The 18,819-nt window shown below is 42.5% G+C and overlaps 1 protein-coding gene across 3 annotated transcripts in view; it reads right to left on the bottom strand.

The window, feature by feature from the left end:
* The window catches only part of SLC35D2 (solute carrier family 35 member D2), a 55,710-nt gene extending 39,174 nt beyond the window's left edge, over positions 1 to 16,536 (bottom strand). For all 3 annotated transcript variants that reach the window (XM_040620143.1, XM_040620144.1, XM_040620145.1), the window contains exons 1-3: positions 16,352 to 16,536; positions 8,088 to 8,121; positions 5,971 to 6,057 (exon numbers count right to left, since the gene is read on the bottom strand). In XM_040620143.1, coding sequence (XP_040476077.1) covers positions 5,971 to 6,057; positions 8,088 to 8,121; positions 16,352 to 16,503 — 273 coding nt within the window. In that variant the 5' untranslated portion in view covers positions 16,504 to 16,536. The remainder of the gene's footprint in view (positions 1 to 5,970; positions 6,058 to 8,087; positions 8,122 to 16,351) is intronic.
* Between the last annotated feature and the right edge of the window lie 2,283 nt (positions 16,537 to 18,819).

The following is an 18,819-nucleotide window of genomic DNA, read 5'->3' as shown; positions in this document are numbered from 1 at the left end:
TCCTTTCATAAGGTCACACAATAACTGAGAACTTTTTGACTGATATAATAATCCATAGCTATCAAGGTGAGTCCAGCATTTCTTTTTCCACTAAAAAGACATTAAGCATGTAACTCAGATAAGATATTCTTTGAAGGATTTTGAAATACTAAGTGTCATCTATCCCCAAAAAAGTTTTAAAATGTTATTATCAGGAGATTTGCTGAAGAAAGAAGACTCAAAGAAGAGAGGACCTCAGATCCAGGACCTTCCCCTTCATTCACAATATTCTGGCTGACAGCCCACAACTGGCTCAACAATAACCCTGCTGGGATACGGCAACTTTAGAAGCTAGTAGGCACTGACAAGAATCAGTTGCCCCCTTTCCATATATAACTCAAAATAAAAACAATACTGACTTCTAGTTTTTAGAAACGGTGGGCTAGATTATTTATGTTGATCGCCCCACTGAAAACAATTAAAAATGCAAGATAAAATAATTTAAAACCTTCATAAAAGCATCAAATATGTGGGAAGGTAGTGAGTCCCCAGGCCAAAGCGAAAGTGAGAACAGAAACCCAGAGAGAACAATGGAAGCCAGAGGACAGCATAATTGCATCCTCAACGATCTGTCAAGTTAGAATGCTGCCCCCAACAAGAATATCTTGCAAAAGCAAAAGAAAACCATAGTCTTCTACAGACAAAAACTACGGGAATTTAAGCAGACCATTAGTAAATTCTAAAGGAGATACTTTAATCGGGAGGAAAGTGGAAAATGTGGGGCGCAGAAAGGAAAGGAAGCAAAGGAAGCAGGAAGTACACGGGTAAATACAGACAAACATTGTAGTTTTTTTAAAAAAATAGTAAAAATATACTGTGAGATTTACATCAAGTTAGAGTATTAAAGTACCCGTTGACAAGAGCATTATTAGGTCGGGAGGAGGGGTAAATGGGTAAAAGTCCCACACTGTTAAGGGGGAAGACACACCTACTATTCAACTTTAGAATTTGAAAAGTTAGGTATGCCTGCTGTAACTTCCAGGGTAACACCAAAAGAACTCAAACAGAAGAGGTCCACCTCGTAGACAGTTGACTCCTGAACAATGCAGGGCTTAGGGATGCCAATTCCCTGCACAGTGGAAAATCCATGTATAATTTGACTTCCCCCAAACTTAAGTACTAATAGCCTACTGTTGACCGACAGCCTTAGAAATAACATAAATGTCAATTAACACATATTTTGTATTTTATATGTATTTTATGCTATATTCTTATAATAAAGTAAGTTACAGAAAAGAAAATGTTAAGAAAATCATAAGGAAGAGAAAACACACTTATAGCACTGTACTGTATTTATCAAAAAAAAAAAAAAAAAAAGGTCCATATAGGGGCACCTGGGTGGCTCAGTTGGTTAAGCCTCTTGCCTTCGGTTCACATCATGATCTCAGGGTCCTGGGATTGAGCCCTGCATCAGGCTTCCTGCTCAGCAGGGAATCTGCTTGTCCCTCTGCCGCTGCCCTTCCCCTCTGCTTTCTCCCTCTCTCTCTCTCTCTCTCAAATAAATTAATAAGAAAATCCACATATAATCCACCCATGCAGTTCAAACCTGTGTTGTTCAAGGGTCAACTGTAATTAAAACACTTTATTTTACCTCTAAGATTTAACTAGTTACATTTTTAGGCACCTAATGATATAGACTCAAAATAAATAAAACAAAACAAAATAAAACACCTGACAGAAATATCAAGAGAAACAGACAAAGCCACAATTAGAGATGATGGCTGCAACAGTATTCCCCATTTCACATGCTCTTAAAATGTGACTTTGACACTTCCTTCCATCCAGAGGTAGGCTCTAAGTCCCTTCCACTTAAAATTGCATGGGACTGTTTCAACTAATAATGTACAGATGAATGATGCTATGTGACCTTTGAGGCTAGGTCATAAAAAGCAAGGTTGTTTTGCCCTGCTTGCTGGAACACTCGCCCTTGAAGAATTCAGTACTGTGTAACCATTTTGACTCCCCAGAGCCTGCCATTTTGTAAGAAAGCCCAACTAGCCTACATGAGTAACCACGTAGAGAGGAAGTGAAAGATTTGTGCCCAGCTTCCAGCTGCACCAATCAGAACCCCCATCATTGTTTCCACTCTGCTACTGTCTGTCGGAAACTATACAGAAGCCCTAAGCCAGAACTACCCAGTTGAGACTGTCCCTAATACCTTAACCAACAGTAACTTTGAGAAATAATACAACGATTATTGTTCTGAGTCACTACATTATGCAGCATAAGATAATTGGAACAGGGATGCCTGGGTGGTAGTCAGTTAAGCGTCTGACTCTTGGTTTCGGGTCAGGTCATGATCTCAGGGTCATGAGTTCAAGCCCTGAGTTGGGCTCTGCACTCAGCACAGAGTCTGCCTGAGATTCTCTTTCCCTCTCCCTCTGCCCCTCCCCCTCAAATAAATAATCTTAAAAAAAAAAGATAACTAGAACACACATATAAGGTATCTACAAAAGACCTACAGCAAACAACATACTTAACGGTGAAATGTTAAAAGTTTTCCCCTTGAGATCAAAGATGTCAGTATTACCATTTCTATCAAAATTGCACTGAGGGTCCTATGCTATAGAATAAGGCTTATAAAAGAAATAAAAGTTAGGATGTTGGAAAGAACGAAGCAAAACTGTCATTATTTGCAGATGACCTGACTATGAATGTAGAAAAATCTAAAGGAAACCAGAAATAAATTATGATTAATATTCTATAAGTTTGCAGATATAAAACAATATATAAACGTAATATAAAAATACATCCCTCTAATTTTCCAAATAATATATTTTTAAAGATATATGCAAAAGTTAAAAAAAAAGGAATAAGTACCTTGGAATAACATAACAGAAATGTTAGAACTCTACAAAGAAAATTATAAAATTTTACTACAGGCAATTAAAGAAGGTATACGTATACTATGTTCATGGATTGAAAGATTCAATACTTTAAAAATATCAATTTGTCCCAAATTGACTTATAACTTCAATGAAATCCCAATTAAAATCCCAAAAGGTTATTTTTCTGAAACGTGACAAGCTGCTTCCAATATCCATATAGAAATGTGAAGGATCAAGAACAAGAAGGAAAGATTTGCTCTATTTGATAGCAAAACTTTTCCTAAAGCTATAGTAATTAAGGCTGTGTGGTAATGGTGCAAAAAACACAAACAGGCAAGTGAAAAGGCATGGAGAACACAGAAATAACATATGTGAATAATAGTGCCATGACAGGAGTGGCACAATATTAATGATATACTTTTCAGTTAAGTCCGTGACAAGTGAGTGCTCATTTCGGAAAAAAATGAAATTGGACCATTACCTCACACCATCCACAAAAATTAACTGCAAACAGATTAAAAACCTAATTCTGAAAAACTATACACCTTTTATCTAGAAAAATATCATCATAACTGCAAAGTGAGGAAGGATTTTGTAAATAAGAAGAATAGCGATTAATCATAAAGGAAAAGACTGATAAAATTTAACTATCTTAAATTAGGATTCCTGCTCATGTTAGGAAATACATGATAAAGAAATACATGATAAACACATGACAAAGAAAATAAAAAGCTATGCCCTAGAGGAAGACAATGTCTTCGTAATACTGTATATAATTAACAAGAGGATTATCATTAATTCATTTTTTTAACTCCTATACAGATCAGCAAGAAAAAGACATCAACCCAACAGAAAAATGGACAGAAGTCTTGAACAAGTACTTCACAAAAGAGGATATCCAAAATGGGCATTAAAAAACCTCATTAATAACCAAGAAAATGCAAATAAAAGCCAAGTCATTATACCCCCAGCAGATTAGCACAATTTAAAATGACTGATGTACTGACGCATAGTATATTAAAATAGCAAAAAGTAAAAAAATAAATAAAATGACTGACATAACAAGGGTTGGCGCGAATGCGGAGCAACAGGGACATTCATGCCCTTTCTTAAGGAGTGTGAACTGGTACAACCACTTCGGAGACACGGTCACGTTGCAGATGTGCATAGGATAGGAGTCAACCATTCCACTTCTTCATAGACCCCCCAGAGAAACTCATGCCACAAGTGCCATTTTAGACTGAACTGTGTCCCCTTAAGATTCATATTTTGAAGCCCTAACCCCATGTGACTCTATCTGGATATAGGGTGTTTAAGAGGCAACGAAGATTAAATGAGGTCGTAAGGATGAGACCCAACCCAACAGGACTGAGGTCCACACACCAGGAGTGTGTGCATACAAATAAAGGCCACATCGGGACACAGCAAGACGGCAGCTGTCTACACACCAAGGAAAGAACTTTCACCAGAAACCGACCCTGCTGACACCTCGATCTTGGACTTTTTGCTTCCAGAACTGTGAGAAAAGGCTGTTGTTTAAGTGCCCACTCTGTAGTATTTTGCTATGGGAGCCCTAGCTGACTAAAACATGTGCGCTGAGATCCAATCCTAAGTACGTTCAGAACAGTTTTCTCTTTCCAGAACATTCAAAAACAGCAAAACTAATTCAGCAAAACGTAATTCAGGAATGCATATTAGAATAATTACAAAGAAAGCGAGAACAGTATCATTACAAAAGTCAGAAGAGTGGGTAAGATTTTGTGATCCCATCTCATGACCCAGGTAATGACTGCAAGGTTATTATTCATTCAACTACACATTCATGTATGATGCCTTTTCCCCTACACATAGATCTTTTTTTTTTAAAGGTTTTATTTATTTATTTGACAGAGAGAGACAGCCAGGGAGAGAGGGAACACAAGCAGGGGGAGTGGGAGAGGAAGAAGCAGGCTCACAGCGGAGGAGCCTGATGTGGGGCTCGATCCCAGAACACTGGGATCACGCCCTGAGCCAAAGGCAGACGCTTAACGGCTGCGCCATCCAGGCGCCCCCTACACATAGATCTTATTTCACAATTTTAAAATGCTTAAAATGTTTAAAAACTATAGTACATCATAAACTAAGTATAAGCAAACTCAACAATATTCTGATTTTTCCTATTATGATCGGGTTAATAGCTTTCATTATACTTGAATATTTTGTTTTTCTTTTTGTGAATGTCCCAGATTATTGACGCTGTACACACGTGCTCAGCCAGCCTGATGAATAATCTAGTGATAGATGCCAGCATCTTTCCAGGCCCTAGAGACATGGTAGCGAAAAAGCCATGGAAGGTCCCCACCCTCAAGGAACTGACAGCCTGATTTAACTTCCCTAAATCCAAAAATGTCATCATAATCCACTTAATACCACCAGTTGTATAGGATTGCTCCAAGAATTAAACGCCTGGCTTAAAACAACCGCTTATTGAACCAGCAACTGTTCAAGAAAGGAAGTTCTGTTGCACATTCCCAGGAAGGAAAGGCAGGTTTTATGTTTCTAGTTCCACCACAGAAAAACCCATATCCTTCTGTGTATATCACACAGTAGTCTTCATTCCACTCACAGCTTTTACCCATCCACGCTAAAAACGAAAACTTAAAAAACAAGATCAGAAAAGTAGAGCCTAAGAGCCAACTCTGGCCCATCTTTTGTTGATGCAAATGAAGTTTTATTAGCACACAATTACCGCAATTCATTTATACAGCATGATACAGTGGCAGGGCCGGAGAGTTCCAACGGAGGTGGTCTGGCCCACAAAGCCTAAATAGGTACTATCCGGTTTTTTAGCAAAAATGCTTACCAATTCCTGGTAGGGCTTTGCCATTTCAGAAGACATAAAGTATTTATTTAATGTCAATCGCTAAGCACACACTTTTACTGTTATTACATTATGTTAATGAACAACTGAATGAATGATATAATATCTCTATTAAGAAGTCTCTACTCAGTGTAAGCAGGAAGCACAGTGTGTGTGGAAATTGACATGTATTCTTAGGTCAATTTAAATTCTATAGCATTTTCACATCTTCCATCAAAGCTATATGTACTTTCCATCACATACCTTCACAGGAATTTTCTTGTCAAAATCAGGGAAGTGAATTATTTTATTTAGTTTGGATATATACAGTATCATGATGGTAGCTGCCATCTAAAAAAAAGGGGGGAGGGAGAAATTTCAGCAAAATATCTGGAAAGGCTGAGGTACAAAGACATCAACAGAAGAAAACACATTCATCAAAAAGAATATATTATCCAGAAAAAATCTATTTTCTAGGTTCCAAATAATAACTATTTCTTAGAATATCAAAATTGTTTTTCTTCCCAATGTATAAATTCCATCAGAACTATAGGCAAAAAGTGTAAGATCAAATACACTCACACACATACATATTGTCTCAAGGGGCTCAAGAAACAGTGACAGAGGGGAAAAAGAAATGGTGTCCCCCAAACTGGCCAGAGTGACCACAGTCAGAGAGGCCACTTCTTGATTCTGGATATACTTCCTGTGTACACGGTCACTTGTCCACATAGAGACTGGGGGTACTGTGAGGGGGGCAAACTCCACATATAAACACACTTTCTATAATGTCCAATATTCCTATAACACGGAAGACAAATTAGGAGAAAAACAATTTTAAAAGGGATTTATTTTTCTCTTCAATCTACCCAGTCCTGCAAAAATGTCTCATTCGACCCCTATTAATCTGGAGTACATCAAGTATATTAGAAATACTCCAGATTATTATTATGAAATAAAAAATTCAATACCATCTTCCTATGCAAATTTTAGAATTTACTCAATTTTCTCCATATTATGATGCAAAAATTTAAGAACTCCTTCGACATGATTACCATCCTAAACCTTGAGCCTAATGAGTTTACAAATGTAATACTTATGATAGATTAATATAACATGAGCTCATCTTGAATTATAATCACAGTTTATATTTATAACTTACTTTGTAATTCTTACAGAAATATACCAACACTTATTTAAAATATTCTGCAACTCAGACGTTTTGAATTCGGTCTGCTGCTCTCTTCCCCCCACAAATTGCATATCAGAAAGGCTTTACTTTGAGTACAAGCCAGGGAATTTATTTGCCTTGGGGATTACTAAGGGCACATTATCACATATTCGCTGATCTTTTAAGGTACTTTTTTCTACCTATTTCACATTGAAACACCAAGATAATATATTTTTGACCTTAAGGAAATATATTAATTTCTTATTATTTTTTCCCTAAAATGATGTTGCGAAGAGTGCCTTATCAGCAAAACATTTAACCAGAATAATGTTTAATCATATAAATGACATCCTTTCCAAGATTCACAATTAAAAATTTAGTTAACAGATACAATTTTCCTAGTTTTACATTTTTCTCCCAATAAATTAAAGCAAAACCAAACAACAACAACAACAAAAAGGTGCCTTTGGTGCCTGTTCCCACTTGCCTACTAGAAATCACCAGCATATGATCAAGAGAGTAAACAAGCCACGAATTAATATTAATGGGAAATTTCAGAAGCAGCCAAATGGGGTTAGTCTGAAAGCTTATCCAACCTTGTCTTTATACTTGAGAACAAAAAAAATCACAAACTGCAGGAAGCAAAATGCAAACATGTTTAGTTAGGCCCATAGAGAATTTGTAAAAACTGGAATGTGTTACCAGCATTTACAAATTTGATGTAACAATTCAAAACCCCTGCTTCTCTTGAAACACCTCCAGAGTTTTGACAATAAGGGTGTAGTGAACCCAATCTCATGTCCCCAGCCCTTTTCCTCTCGGCACAGTGGCTTAAACTGAGTACCAACAGCACACTTCACTGGGGCAACTGTGCTCCTGGTCCCACCCCAGCCTCCAACCCATTATTTTTTTGCCCACCAGGCCTTGGAGGCGTTCCGTCTTCTGGCCCCTTATTTTAGGGTAATTAAATTCAATTAAAGAAGTTGAAACAAGTCGGGGTTTTTTCCTCCAAATACAACTGTCCCTAAATTATAGAAAGACATGATAAAGACGTGTCAATATCTCATGCTGTTTCACCAAAAGTACCAGGATCCTCTGGCCCTCTGCCAGCTAAATAAATTTGTGAACCACGGACTTAAACAAAAGCAGTTAAAATTTCATCATGTATGGTGACAACTAATTAAGCGGTTAATTTTTCTTTTTCACTTACCTGTCCAATTCCAAGAAAAATTGGTGATGGGAATCTATTAAAAAACACAGAACAACAAACAATTTTAGCAAATGATGAAAGTTTGCAGACAGTCTATATAATACATAATGGCAGGGGTCCTGGAATCAAGCCCCGCATCAGGCTCCCTGTTCAGAGGGGATCCTGCTTCTCCCTCTCCCTCTGCCCCTCCCCCCTACTCCTGCTCTCTCTCTCCCTTTCTCTCAAATAAATAAATAAAATCTTTAAATATTAATAATAATAATATACCCAGGAACAAATCTAATAAGAGACTAAAGATTACAACTGATGAGGAAAAAAACACTTGCAATTCTTGCCTATATGTTAATATATAATCTTTTGAGCTTTTATAAGATGTAGAAACAATATATAACCCTATAAAAACAGTTCACTCTCCGGAGCTCTTTCTTCCCTGTGAAGAGCACATTTCCCAGGCAGCTGTCCTAACTTGGGCTCGAATAAACTCTCTTTCTTACTTTTAGAGATTCTAAAAGGTTTGTTCATTTTGCATTGACACCATGGATGAGCACAGAGGTGAGGACAGATACACACATATATGACAAAGATGACAGAGAGGGAAAGATGGTCTTTCAATAAATGGCACTGGGTAATTTAGATACACAGTCCTGACCCCTACTTCACACCATATTTAACAAGGCAGCACACACACCCTGCTCCCTGCCCAAACCTGCACTGGCCCCAGTCATTCTTTCAGGAAATACCACACACCCACACACACACCCCACACACACACCCCTCAGCCCTCAATCTGTATGTCAGAGGGAAATGCACCTATTTCACCAAGGCAAGAAGAGACTAAAGAACGGACTTACCTTATCAAAGATAAAATGAATGGCTGGACAGTACCACCAGGAAAATAAAATTAATTCCAAGGCATGGATGCCAGCTGGCCACCCAGATATCCCCTTCTGGACTGAGCGTTCATTCCCCAGTTGTCCAAGAGCATCCTCAGCTGAAGACACCTGCCTTGCCAATCACAAACACCTTCCCTGTGGGCATCCTGCATTCTGGTCTCTGGTCCGTGCAAAGGCGTAAATGCCAGGGCCCCCACCCCAATTCAGAAGTCTGTTGAGCCATCCCAGCTCCAGAGCCCTGGGATCAGGCTTTGTTGTGCTTGCAGCACAGCCAAACCCTACTCCTCTCCCTCTACCAAGGGAGTATACCCCTAAGAGCTCTCCCCGGTATACGGCCTCCGCATCTCAGAGTCTGCTTGCCAAAGACTATAGCCTGTCGCATCAAACGAAACCACAAGACAGCAACATAAACAAACAGTAAAACGAGAAAAGGCTTACAGAAGACAAAGAGAGGAAAATATAATGCGTGGAGAGAGGAACTCAAAAAAAAGAGAAAATGATTCAAAGATTAAAAGCAACTTTGTTGACATGAGGACAACAAACAGACTGAATCTTCAGGTCTAAAAGCACACTGTTAAAGGATGTTCGACGTAAGTAAAGCAACGGCCATGAAATCCATAAAAAAACTACCTGACAATGGAATCCACCAATTAGGAGTCAAAGGAAAACACTGAATTTAGGAATGGAGACATTGTGGTAAAAGGGCTGTTGCTGATTACCATATCCATTTAAATACAGAACAGATTCAAACAGCTGTGGGATTATAATCACACAACAGGACGCTATATTATAAAACACGATATGGAGGAGAGGGGAGACAGGAAGAAGCATGCAAGGGAGAGAGACAAGCAGGCTTCCCGTTGAGTGGGAAGCTGATGGGGGGCTCCATCGCAGGACCCTGGGATCGTAACCTGAGCTGAAGGCAGACGCTTAACCGATCCACCCAGGTGCCCTGATGAGATCAACTTCTTAATGTTTTTCATGACCTCTTCATCTTAGAGGGATCTTTTAAGAAATACTAACACTTGGGGCGCCTGGGTGGCACAGCGGTTAAGCGTCTGCCTTCGGCTCAGGGCGTGATCCCGGCGTTCTGGGATCGAGCCCCACATCAGGCTCCTCTGCTATGAGCCTGCTTCTTCCTCTCCCACTCCCCCTGCTTGTGTTCCCTCTCTCGCTGGCTGTCTCTATCTCTGTCGAATAAATAAATAAAATCTTTAAAAAAAAAAAAAAAAAGAAATACTAACACTTGTAGTAAAGAAATCTATATTTGAAATTCAGTTAAAATTAAATTTCATACATATGTGCAACTTGCAATCCCCACCTAAAAAAAAGCCTTCACATGCAGCCAGCACGACAAATAGTGGAGCAGCCCCGGATAGGACGCAATATGAGTTCACAGGGTCAGCTAGGCAGCAGCTTGCCAAAAAGGTTTAATCTGGATGTGATCAAGCTCTTAGATCTAAATTTCAGTTGGGAAATAAGCTAAGCAAGACTTCAAAACATAAATCAGACAATCCATAATGGGCCATTTTATAAAATACCTGGCCCAGGCTTTTCAAAAAGTCAATATCATCAGAAAGAAAGGGGATGAGGAGCTTTCCTAGATTAAAATAAACTGTAAAGACGTAACTCTACGCATTTCATGAAGCCTGAATTGCATCTTGATTTAGATGTTTAAAACAACCATAAAAAATATCTTGGGACAACTAGGATGATTATATATTTGCCATTAGATTTCTTTAGGAAATTACTAAAGTTTGTTAAAAGCAAAAATGCAGGACACTATCCCTATTTCAGGAGAGACATGTTAAAATATTTTGGAATGCAGTCTCATGATATTTGCAACTTACTTCCAATGTTTCAGGGTGGGGGGAAAGCAAATATAATAAAATGTTCGTTATTGCATCTCAGTGATGTGTATACAGGTGTTCACTGTACTCTGCTTTCCATTTTTCTGTATGGTTGAAACTCCATGAAAAGTGCTGAGGAGGAGTACCTAGGTGACCCTTAAAAAAATAAATTAATTAAAGCTCTTCTTTCCAATGTTTACAATAGCCCAAATATGGAAACAGCCCAGATATCCATCGACAGATGTATGGATAAAGATGTGGTCTACGTATATATGAATGATCTTGGGGCTGTAAGATCAAGCCCTGAGTCAGGCTCTGCGCACAACAGGGAGTGTGCTTGAGATTCTCTCCCTCCGCCCTTCCCCCCCATACACAGGCTCACTCTCTCTCTCTCAAATAAATAAATCTTTTTTAAAAAGTAATCTATACATCTTTATAGTATTTCTTAAAAATTCACCTTAATATTTTTCTTTTGTTTGAATTCTTCATAATGATCATGACAGAATGACTTTTCTTGGAAAAAAAAAAAAGAGAGAGAGAGAGGCACGTAGCTAGCTCAGTGAGTGGATGGTGTGACTCTTGATCTCGAAGTCGTGAGTTCAAGTCCCATACTGGGCACAGAGCTTACTTTAAAAACAGTTTTTTAAAGATATTTCAAGATATTGATCCTAGATAGTAGGAATAGAGATAATTGTTATTGTCTTCTTTGTGCATTTCTGTATTTAAATAACCTTCAATTTCTTTTTTTTTTTTAAGATTTTATTTATTTATTTATTTATTTATTTATTTATTGACAGAGAGAGAGAGAGAGAGAGCACAAACAGGCAGAGTAGCAGGCAGAGGGAGAGGGAGACACAGGCTCTCCACTGAGCAGGGAGTCTGACATGGGACTCGATCCCAGGACCCCGGGATCATGACCTGAGCCGAAGGCAGACGCTTAACCAACTGAGCTACCCAGGCGCCCCTAAATAATCTTCAATTTCTTAACTGAATTCTCGTACGAGTGAACGTGAGGCAGAGAACACTATGTGTCCACAATGTTTGAAGAGTCAGACTCTGAAAGGGACAGAGCAATGAGGGTCCGTGAGGGATCGAGCATGGGTTACTTTCCTTGAGAAACCTGAACGTGTTTTCAAGGGCTAGGGGTTGCCGAAGCAGAACAGAGGAGACAGAAGGAGCTGGAGGCCAGACCTGCCGAGGAGGACAGCTGGACCTCCACAGGGACAAAGGCTCCCTACATCCTAGCAGCAAGGGCAAGGTGGGGGCCTTTGACGGCTCCTACGTTCTCCATAGTATCAGAGATGGGGAGTGGAGGGCAGGGGTGTGGGAAGTTTCACGAGGAAGGAGAAAGTGTGAAGGTCGCTTCTGAGATGAGGAAAGCAAGCCCCCAGAAGAAACTAGTGGGTAGGAAGGAGAGTCGGTTGAGCTTTGGGACCGTCATTTTAAAGTCCACCCAGTCAGCTCAGAAGTGGTTTTCCTCCCACGACAGCGTGCGCTGCTCCGTGCCGAAGGAGGGAGGCAGGTGGTGGGCTGTGCCGGACAGGGGAAGGACTCGCAGGGTCAGATGTGCACAGAAGAGCTGGAGGTGGCGTTGGGCGAGGACACCTGGCAGGTCACGCCAAGCACACGGCCCTGGGAGTGGCTGCAGGAAGCGGGGCCACACTGGCTGAGAGGGTTCCTTGGTGGATGAAGTCCCCAAGGTTGACACCAGTCCAGGTGGAGAGGAAGACCAGGTCTCTTTGTTACGTGAGTGACAGGAGCTCAGGAGCCACCATCGCAGAGGACCACAAGTGTGGAACATAGGGAGCCTGGACAGTGGGGAGGAATGAGGACCCTACGCCACCTCCCGGCCAGACCCAGGGTGAGACCAAGAGCCAGCTGCATCCAGAGGCCAAGGGATCAGTGTCTTCAGGAGAGAGCAGGTTTTCATCAGATTAAGAGAAAATTATAAGTTGTTTTTGTTTTTAATATAGATTTCCTAGTTCCCGATTCAATAGCTTTTATAAAAACCTCTCCAAGTAATTCACACTCCCTGGCATGTTTGGAAACCACTGTGTTAAATGATCCCCGAAGTCCGGGTATATATATAAAGAAGGAGACATAGAGCAAAGGCTTGTTGAACTGAATACAACGAAGCTCTGTATGTTTATTAAGCACCGTTAGTAAATTCTTGCATGTCACAGACAACAGTGCATTACAAACGGCCAAAAAAGCCCACCCCAGACCACCCGCACAACCGTCACGAATCTGATTCCAAGGCCCACTGGTGTAACCAACTGGCCACAGATTCTCAGATGACCTTGCTTTTCCCTCTCACCTTAACAGGGTCTGAGAGTTCACATCCTTCAAAGACCTCTCTGTCCAATCAGATAAATCTAGCATTACAATGAACCAGAGAAGTCTAACAAAACAAAGAACAAAGACCACCCATCAGTCTTGTACCCCAAACAGAAACAATCTGTTCAAAATGGAAGAGAAAAAAACATCCCTTGTGCTGCATTCCCATGACCCTGTGAATTAGGTAATGATTGCAATGTCCTTCCTTCCCCAACACAACGTCTTCAAACGGCTAATGTTTGGATCAGATTTCCATGGTTTATTGTTGTAATGAAATTAACCCAACCCTCTTCCCCTCAAAAATGTGCTCCTAAAGCATTTTGAAATGAGAGAATGAACAATGTTATTTGAACAGGGTTCTCCAATTGTATATTACGTTACGGAAATGTGAAATGTTTACTTCTAAGGATTGAAAGAGTTTTGTCTTGCAGGGACAGAAACTCCATTTCCTCCGTCAATCATGGAACTCAAAATTTTAACGATGGAAAGCCTAGAGCATGAGATGTCTCATATAATAATTCTTCCTGGTTGGGCACTGCCCTTCATCTTCGAAGCACTTAACCAGTGTTTACGGGTCTCTGCTTCCAACAAGAAGACACATGTTTTTGGAGGCAGTGAACTGCCACGGCCAGAGAGCACACAGCTCATTCAAGTGCAGAAAATTGAGACTGACCTTCAAATTTCATCCAACATAACGGTCAACCACTCCCAAACAAGCCTCTTTTTTTTTTTTAAGATTTTATTTATTTATTCGACAGAGATAGAGACAGCCAGCGAGAGAGGGAACACAAGCAGGGGAGTGGGAGAGGAAGAAGCAGGCTCCTAGCGGAGGAGCCTGATGTGGGGCTCGATCCCAGGACTCCGGGATCATGCCCTGAGCTGAAGGCAGACGCTTAACCGCTGTGCCACCCAGGCGCCCCACCAAACAAACCTCTTAATACTATTCTCTTGTTTTTCTTATCACAGATGTCTTAAGTTTTTTCTTTCATTAGCTTGCATCGTATGTGTTAAATGATACAGGTTTAGGTATATGTTCATTCTAATTTCTTTGACACAGCATTTGCATTTTCCACGGACATCAGCAAGGATGCCTGCGACACACTGACAGAGACCTTGTAGGTCTGTAGGGTCACCAAAAAATACCCCAAATCTCTGTCTTCCTCCGTATCTGCCGCTACCCCTCACTCCAGTCCCAAGCCATCTCTTAGAATTATCTAGAAAATGGCAATTACTTCCTAGCTCCTCTCCCTGATTCCAGTGCCATGAGTTCTCCAATCATGAACCAGCCAAAGAAATCTTTTTAATCCACAAATTATGTCATGTCACTTCTCATGCTAAAACCTTCTAAGGGACTCCCAAAGGCATTTAGACTAAAATTAGAACTATTTATATGGTTTCCCTGCTTCCACCCTGGTCCCCCATTATCTGCTCTCACACAGCAGTCAGAGTGATGTAGTTCACGTTACTCCCTGCTCAGCACCTTCTACTGGCCCCCATCCCCCTCAGAGCCTCCGTGACGGCTTCGCGGGCCCTACACAATCAGCAAGCCATTACCCTGGGACCTCATTCTCACCTAAACACCTTTCTCTTTCATGTTTGCAATGTTCTTCCCTCATTGCCCTCACCTCACTCATCTCTTGGCTCAAATGTCACCTCCTCAGGGAAGTGTCACTGATCACATGAGATGGCAAACTCCTTCCCATGCCCATGCTCCCTAACTCCCTTTCCTGCCTTACTTTTTTCTCCTGACCACACAACGGCATCTGAAATAATATAAAATCTACCGGTTTATTTAGTGGTTCACTAGAAAGTTCCATGTAAGCTCTAGGAGGATGGATACTTGCTCCATGACATTTGGGATCCTGATCTGCTTTATCCACTCCGATAGCCCACGTGCCTAGAACAGTGCCTGGCACATAACAGAGGCTTAGTAAGTATTATTGAATGAAGGAAGGATCTGATCCTGCCTCCCTCCCCGTCATCTCTCCTACCTTCTTCCACTTGCTCATTCCTCCAGCAGACCAAACTCACACCCCCATCGTCACATTCCCTTCAGTCTGGAATGCTCCGGTGCCAACCACTCCACCCAGGCACTCTCACACCATACCTGAAATCACCCAGCTTATTCACGAACCCAGAGCCAGGGCTCTGTGCTGATCACAGCTGTTTCCCTGTTGTCTGCAATGGGCTTGGCACATAGTAGGTGCTCAGCAACCACCTGTTGGAGGTGTAACCAGCCAAGCTCACGTGGGTCTCAGCTATCTCAAGTACAGAATAAGAAAGCTGAAGATACTCTCTGAGGTCTCCTTTAGGTTCTTTATAGAACTATGATTTCACGGTCTTGTAGCACGGTATAGTTTACAAAGAGCCCTCAGTGACGGCGGCTCCTGCAAAGCTCTAGGAGGTAATTAACAGGGTTGTAATTATCCAGGTTTTGCATCTGAGAAAACTGCTGACTATGGGTCTAGCCCAAAAGGAACAGCTATTAGATGGTGTAGCTGGATCTAAGCCCACAGTGCTTTCAGCGCTGCTCTAGGATAGCAGAATTAAACAGGAATTTCTAGTCCTTATAAATAGGCTCAAGGAACCACAAATCTGGCTTACTGCACACTAATCCAAAAAAGTACATCATGTGAACTTCTAATTGTTTTCCCCAGTTTTCCACGAACACACCGGTAATTTGAGAATGAAAGATCAAACAATGCACGCCCCGGCTCAGGACTCCTCTGATTGTTGAGCACCTAGCTGTGTGTAAAGAACTATCCGCCTCGAAAGTTCACGTTCAGATCACTGGCTCCAGCTCGCCGGTGCATCTGAAGGCTTTGGGGTGTGGCTCTGCAAGCACAGCTACGCGGCGTCCTGCAGCAGCGGGGAGCAGTGGGGAGGTGCGTCCGCGTTTCCCGATAGTAAAGTGACTGTTGGGTTGTGGTTTGGTTTTTAGAAGCCTGCCAAGGTCCCGGCTCCGTGAACACAGCCACCGCCGTCGGCACTGGAGTCTGCAGGGAGACTCCGCGCTCTGCGTCCCCCGGGCGCGGCCGAAGCGCTCGGAGCGCTGGGGCAGCCCCGCCGCGCCCCCATCCCCGGGACCTCGCGCCGCACCGGGAGCGGGAAGGTCCCGGGAGCGGGCGCCGCCGAGCAGCCTGGCGCCCCGCGGCCCCCGCCCGGCCCCCGGCGCCCTCCTCACCGGTAGGTGGTCAGCAGCGCCTTGTTGACCAGCACGATGAGGAAGGAGCAGGTCCCGTAGAAGAGCGCCGACAGCAGCTTGGCCACCCGGGAAGGCAGCCGCGCGGAGGCGGGGTCCGGGTCGGCGCCCTCGGCCTGGCGGCCGGCCGTCATGTCCCGCGGCCCCCACGCCTCCCGCCGCCGCGCTCCGCCGCGCTCCGCCGCGCTCCGGCCCGCCCCGCCCCAGTTCCGTCCCCGCCCGCGGCCGGCCCGCTGGAGGGCGCGGCCGAAACAGGAAGGGCCGCGGCCGCCCCGAGTGAGCGCCCTCGGAGAGCGGCCCGCGGCTGTGGCGCGGACGGTGCGGGCTGCTGGAGCTCGCGCTCGCCGGTTCCCGGGACTACGCACCTCCTTCCCACTGACCGACCGCAGAAACGGGGTTGCGGGAGTCGGGCAGCCCTTCCTCCTTCCCAGTTGCCCTCCTGGGAAGCAACGCTTCCGTCTAGCCTGAGCGTTTGTTTTGCCTTTTATCCCCCCTACACCTTTTAACCTATAATTCAGGTAAAAGGAAATGCAGGTTTCACGAGCCCACAGTTCGTGGTTTTGACAAGTGTGTCCTCCCCTGTAACCACCCAAATCTACACATTTCCCATCACCTCAGATAGTGCCCTTTGTGCCCCACTGAAGTCAATCCCATCTCTGATTTCTGTTGCCGGGTTACATTTGCCTCTCCTAGAACTTTATAGAAGTTTCATCTAAGTATGGACTCTTTCAAGGCTTTTACTGTTTATGGCTTTAGCCACCCCCCTTCTGTTTCTTTAAATTGCAGAGCAGGACGACAGTTTATTCACCAGTTGATGGGCATGTTGGTTGTTCCATTTAGGGCCATTACACCAAATGCTTCCAGGAACCTTAAACGTACAAGTTCTTGTACGAACGTCTGTGTTCGTTTCTCTCCAGTAAATACGTAGGAGTAACAAGGGGTCAGGCGGGTGCAAAGTCTCAAGTCTTTTCTTGCCTCCAGGTGCTTTATGGCTCGTTCTCTCCTTAAAGTCAGGGCCCGTTGCTTTTCTAAGCGAATAGCAACTAGCTTGTGTTTGTTGTTCATTGAAGGAGAGCCTCCCGGAACTGCCTATTCTGACCACACTCTATCTGATGTAGCATTTTTTCAGTAAGTGTCCCATATTTTCCTTCTCAATAATTAACTTTAGAAATGTGAAATTTTAGCTTTTTAGAAAAGCTAAGGATTTCAAGTTGAAATGTTTGGGCCTGACGATTGATGCCACATACAACTGTTTCTGTTGTAGGCACTTGAACAACCAGGCACATTTTCAGCACTGATAAGAACTAAAGCAGAACTTTTAACAAATAAGTAGCTCTAAAAAAGCCAGAAAGTAAGAGCCCACATGACCCAAAATAAAAAAGCAAACGCACGTTAAGACCATTTTAAAATAGAAAATGGGGCACCTGGGGGGCTCAATAGGTTAAGCAGCTGATTCTTTTTTTTTTTTTTTAAAGATTTTATTTATTTATTCGACGGAGATAGAAACAGCCAGCGAGAGAGGGAGGGAACACAAGCCGGGGGAGTGGGAGAGGAAGAAGCAGGCTCACAGCGGAGGAGCCTGATGTGGGGCTTGATCCCACAACGCCGGGATCACACCCTGAGCCGAAGGCAGAGGCTTAACCGCTGTGCCACCCAGGCGCCCCTAAGCAGCTGATTCTTGATCTCAGCTCAGGTCTTGATCTCAGAGTCTTGAGTTCAAGCCCTGCCCAGCATGGAGCCTACTTAAATAAATGAAATGAAATGAAATAGAAAATGAAGTCTCATTCCAGTTGAACCAAAAACTCTGAGCTTGAAGTCATTTTGGATAATTCCCTTTAAAAAGATCAATTTAGTTTCCAGTGAGTCTCCCAATAAGTTTTGGCTGCAAAACAGTAAACTCACTTTTAATAACAGCCTTAATCATACTTGCATTTAATTTTCTTCTACATACAAACTTCCAGGATCTGAAGTGGCTGTCAAAATCTCATCCTAACTCTGTTTAAATCACAACTCACACTGAAGAGTTGCATGTGAAATTCTTTTGCTTAAAGCCTAAACAGGCTGAATCTTGCTTATTGCAAGTATTGACTAAAGATAAATGACGACAAAATTAAACCAATTTGCTTGACTCTTTAAAAAGTAAACAGGCCCTGAGTGGCTTCTCAGAGAGGTGACCACATTCAGCACATCCTGAATGTAAGTGAAATAAAACCCCAGTTCCTGATCACCCTTACCTTAGGCCTGGAATAGAGCTGGCAGTACTTATCCACACCAGTGTATTCTGAACACTGTAACAATGAACCAGATGAGGAAGTTAAATTAATATGTACAATCTTAAAGGCCATAATTTTAAATAAGAAAAAGCAATTCACACTATGGTTTCTACTACGCTAAACAGATGCCTGAGAGGAGACTGGAAATGAAATATAAAATGCCCCAGGGGCGCCTGG

This window comes from Ursus maritimus, unplaced genomic scaffold (assembly GCF_017311325.1).
Source record: "Ursus maritimus isolate PB19 unplaced genomic scaffold, ASM1731132v1 scaffold_34, whole genome shotgun sequence".
NCBI classification, from domain to species: domain Eukaryota; kingdom Metazoa; phylum Chordata; class Mammalia; order Carnivora; family Ursidae; genus Ursus; species Ursus maritimus.
This window is presented reverse-complemented; position numbering and strand designations above follow the sequence as displayed.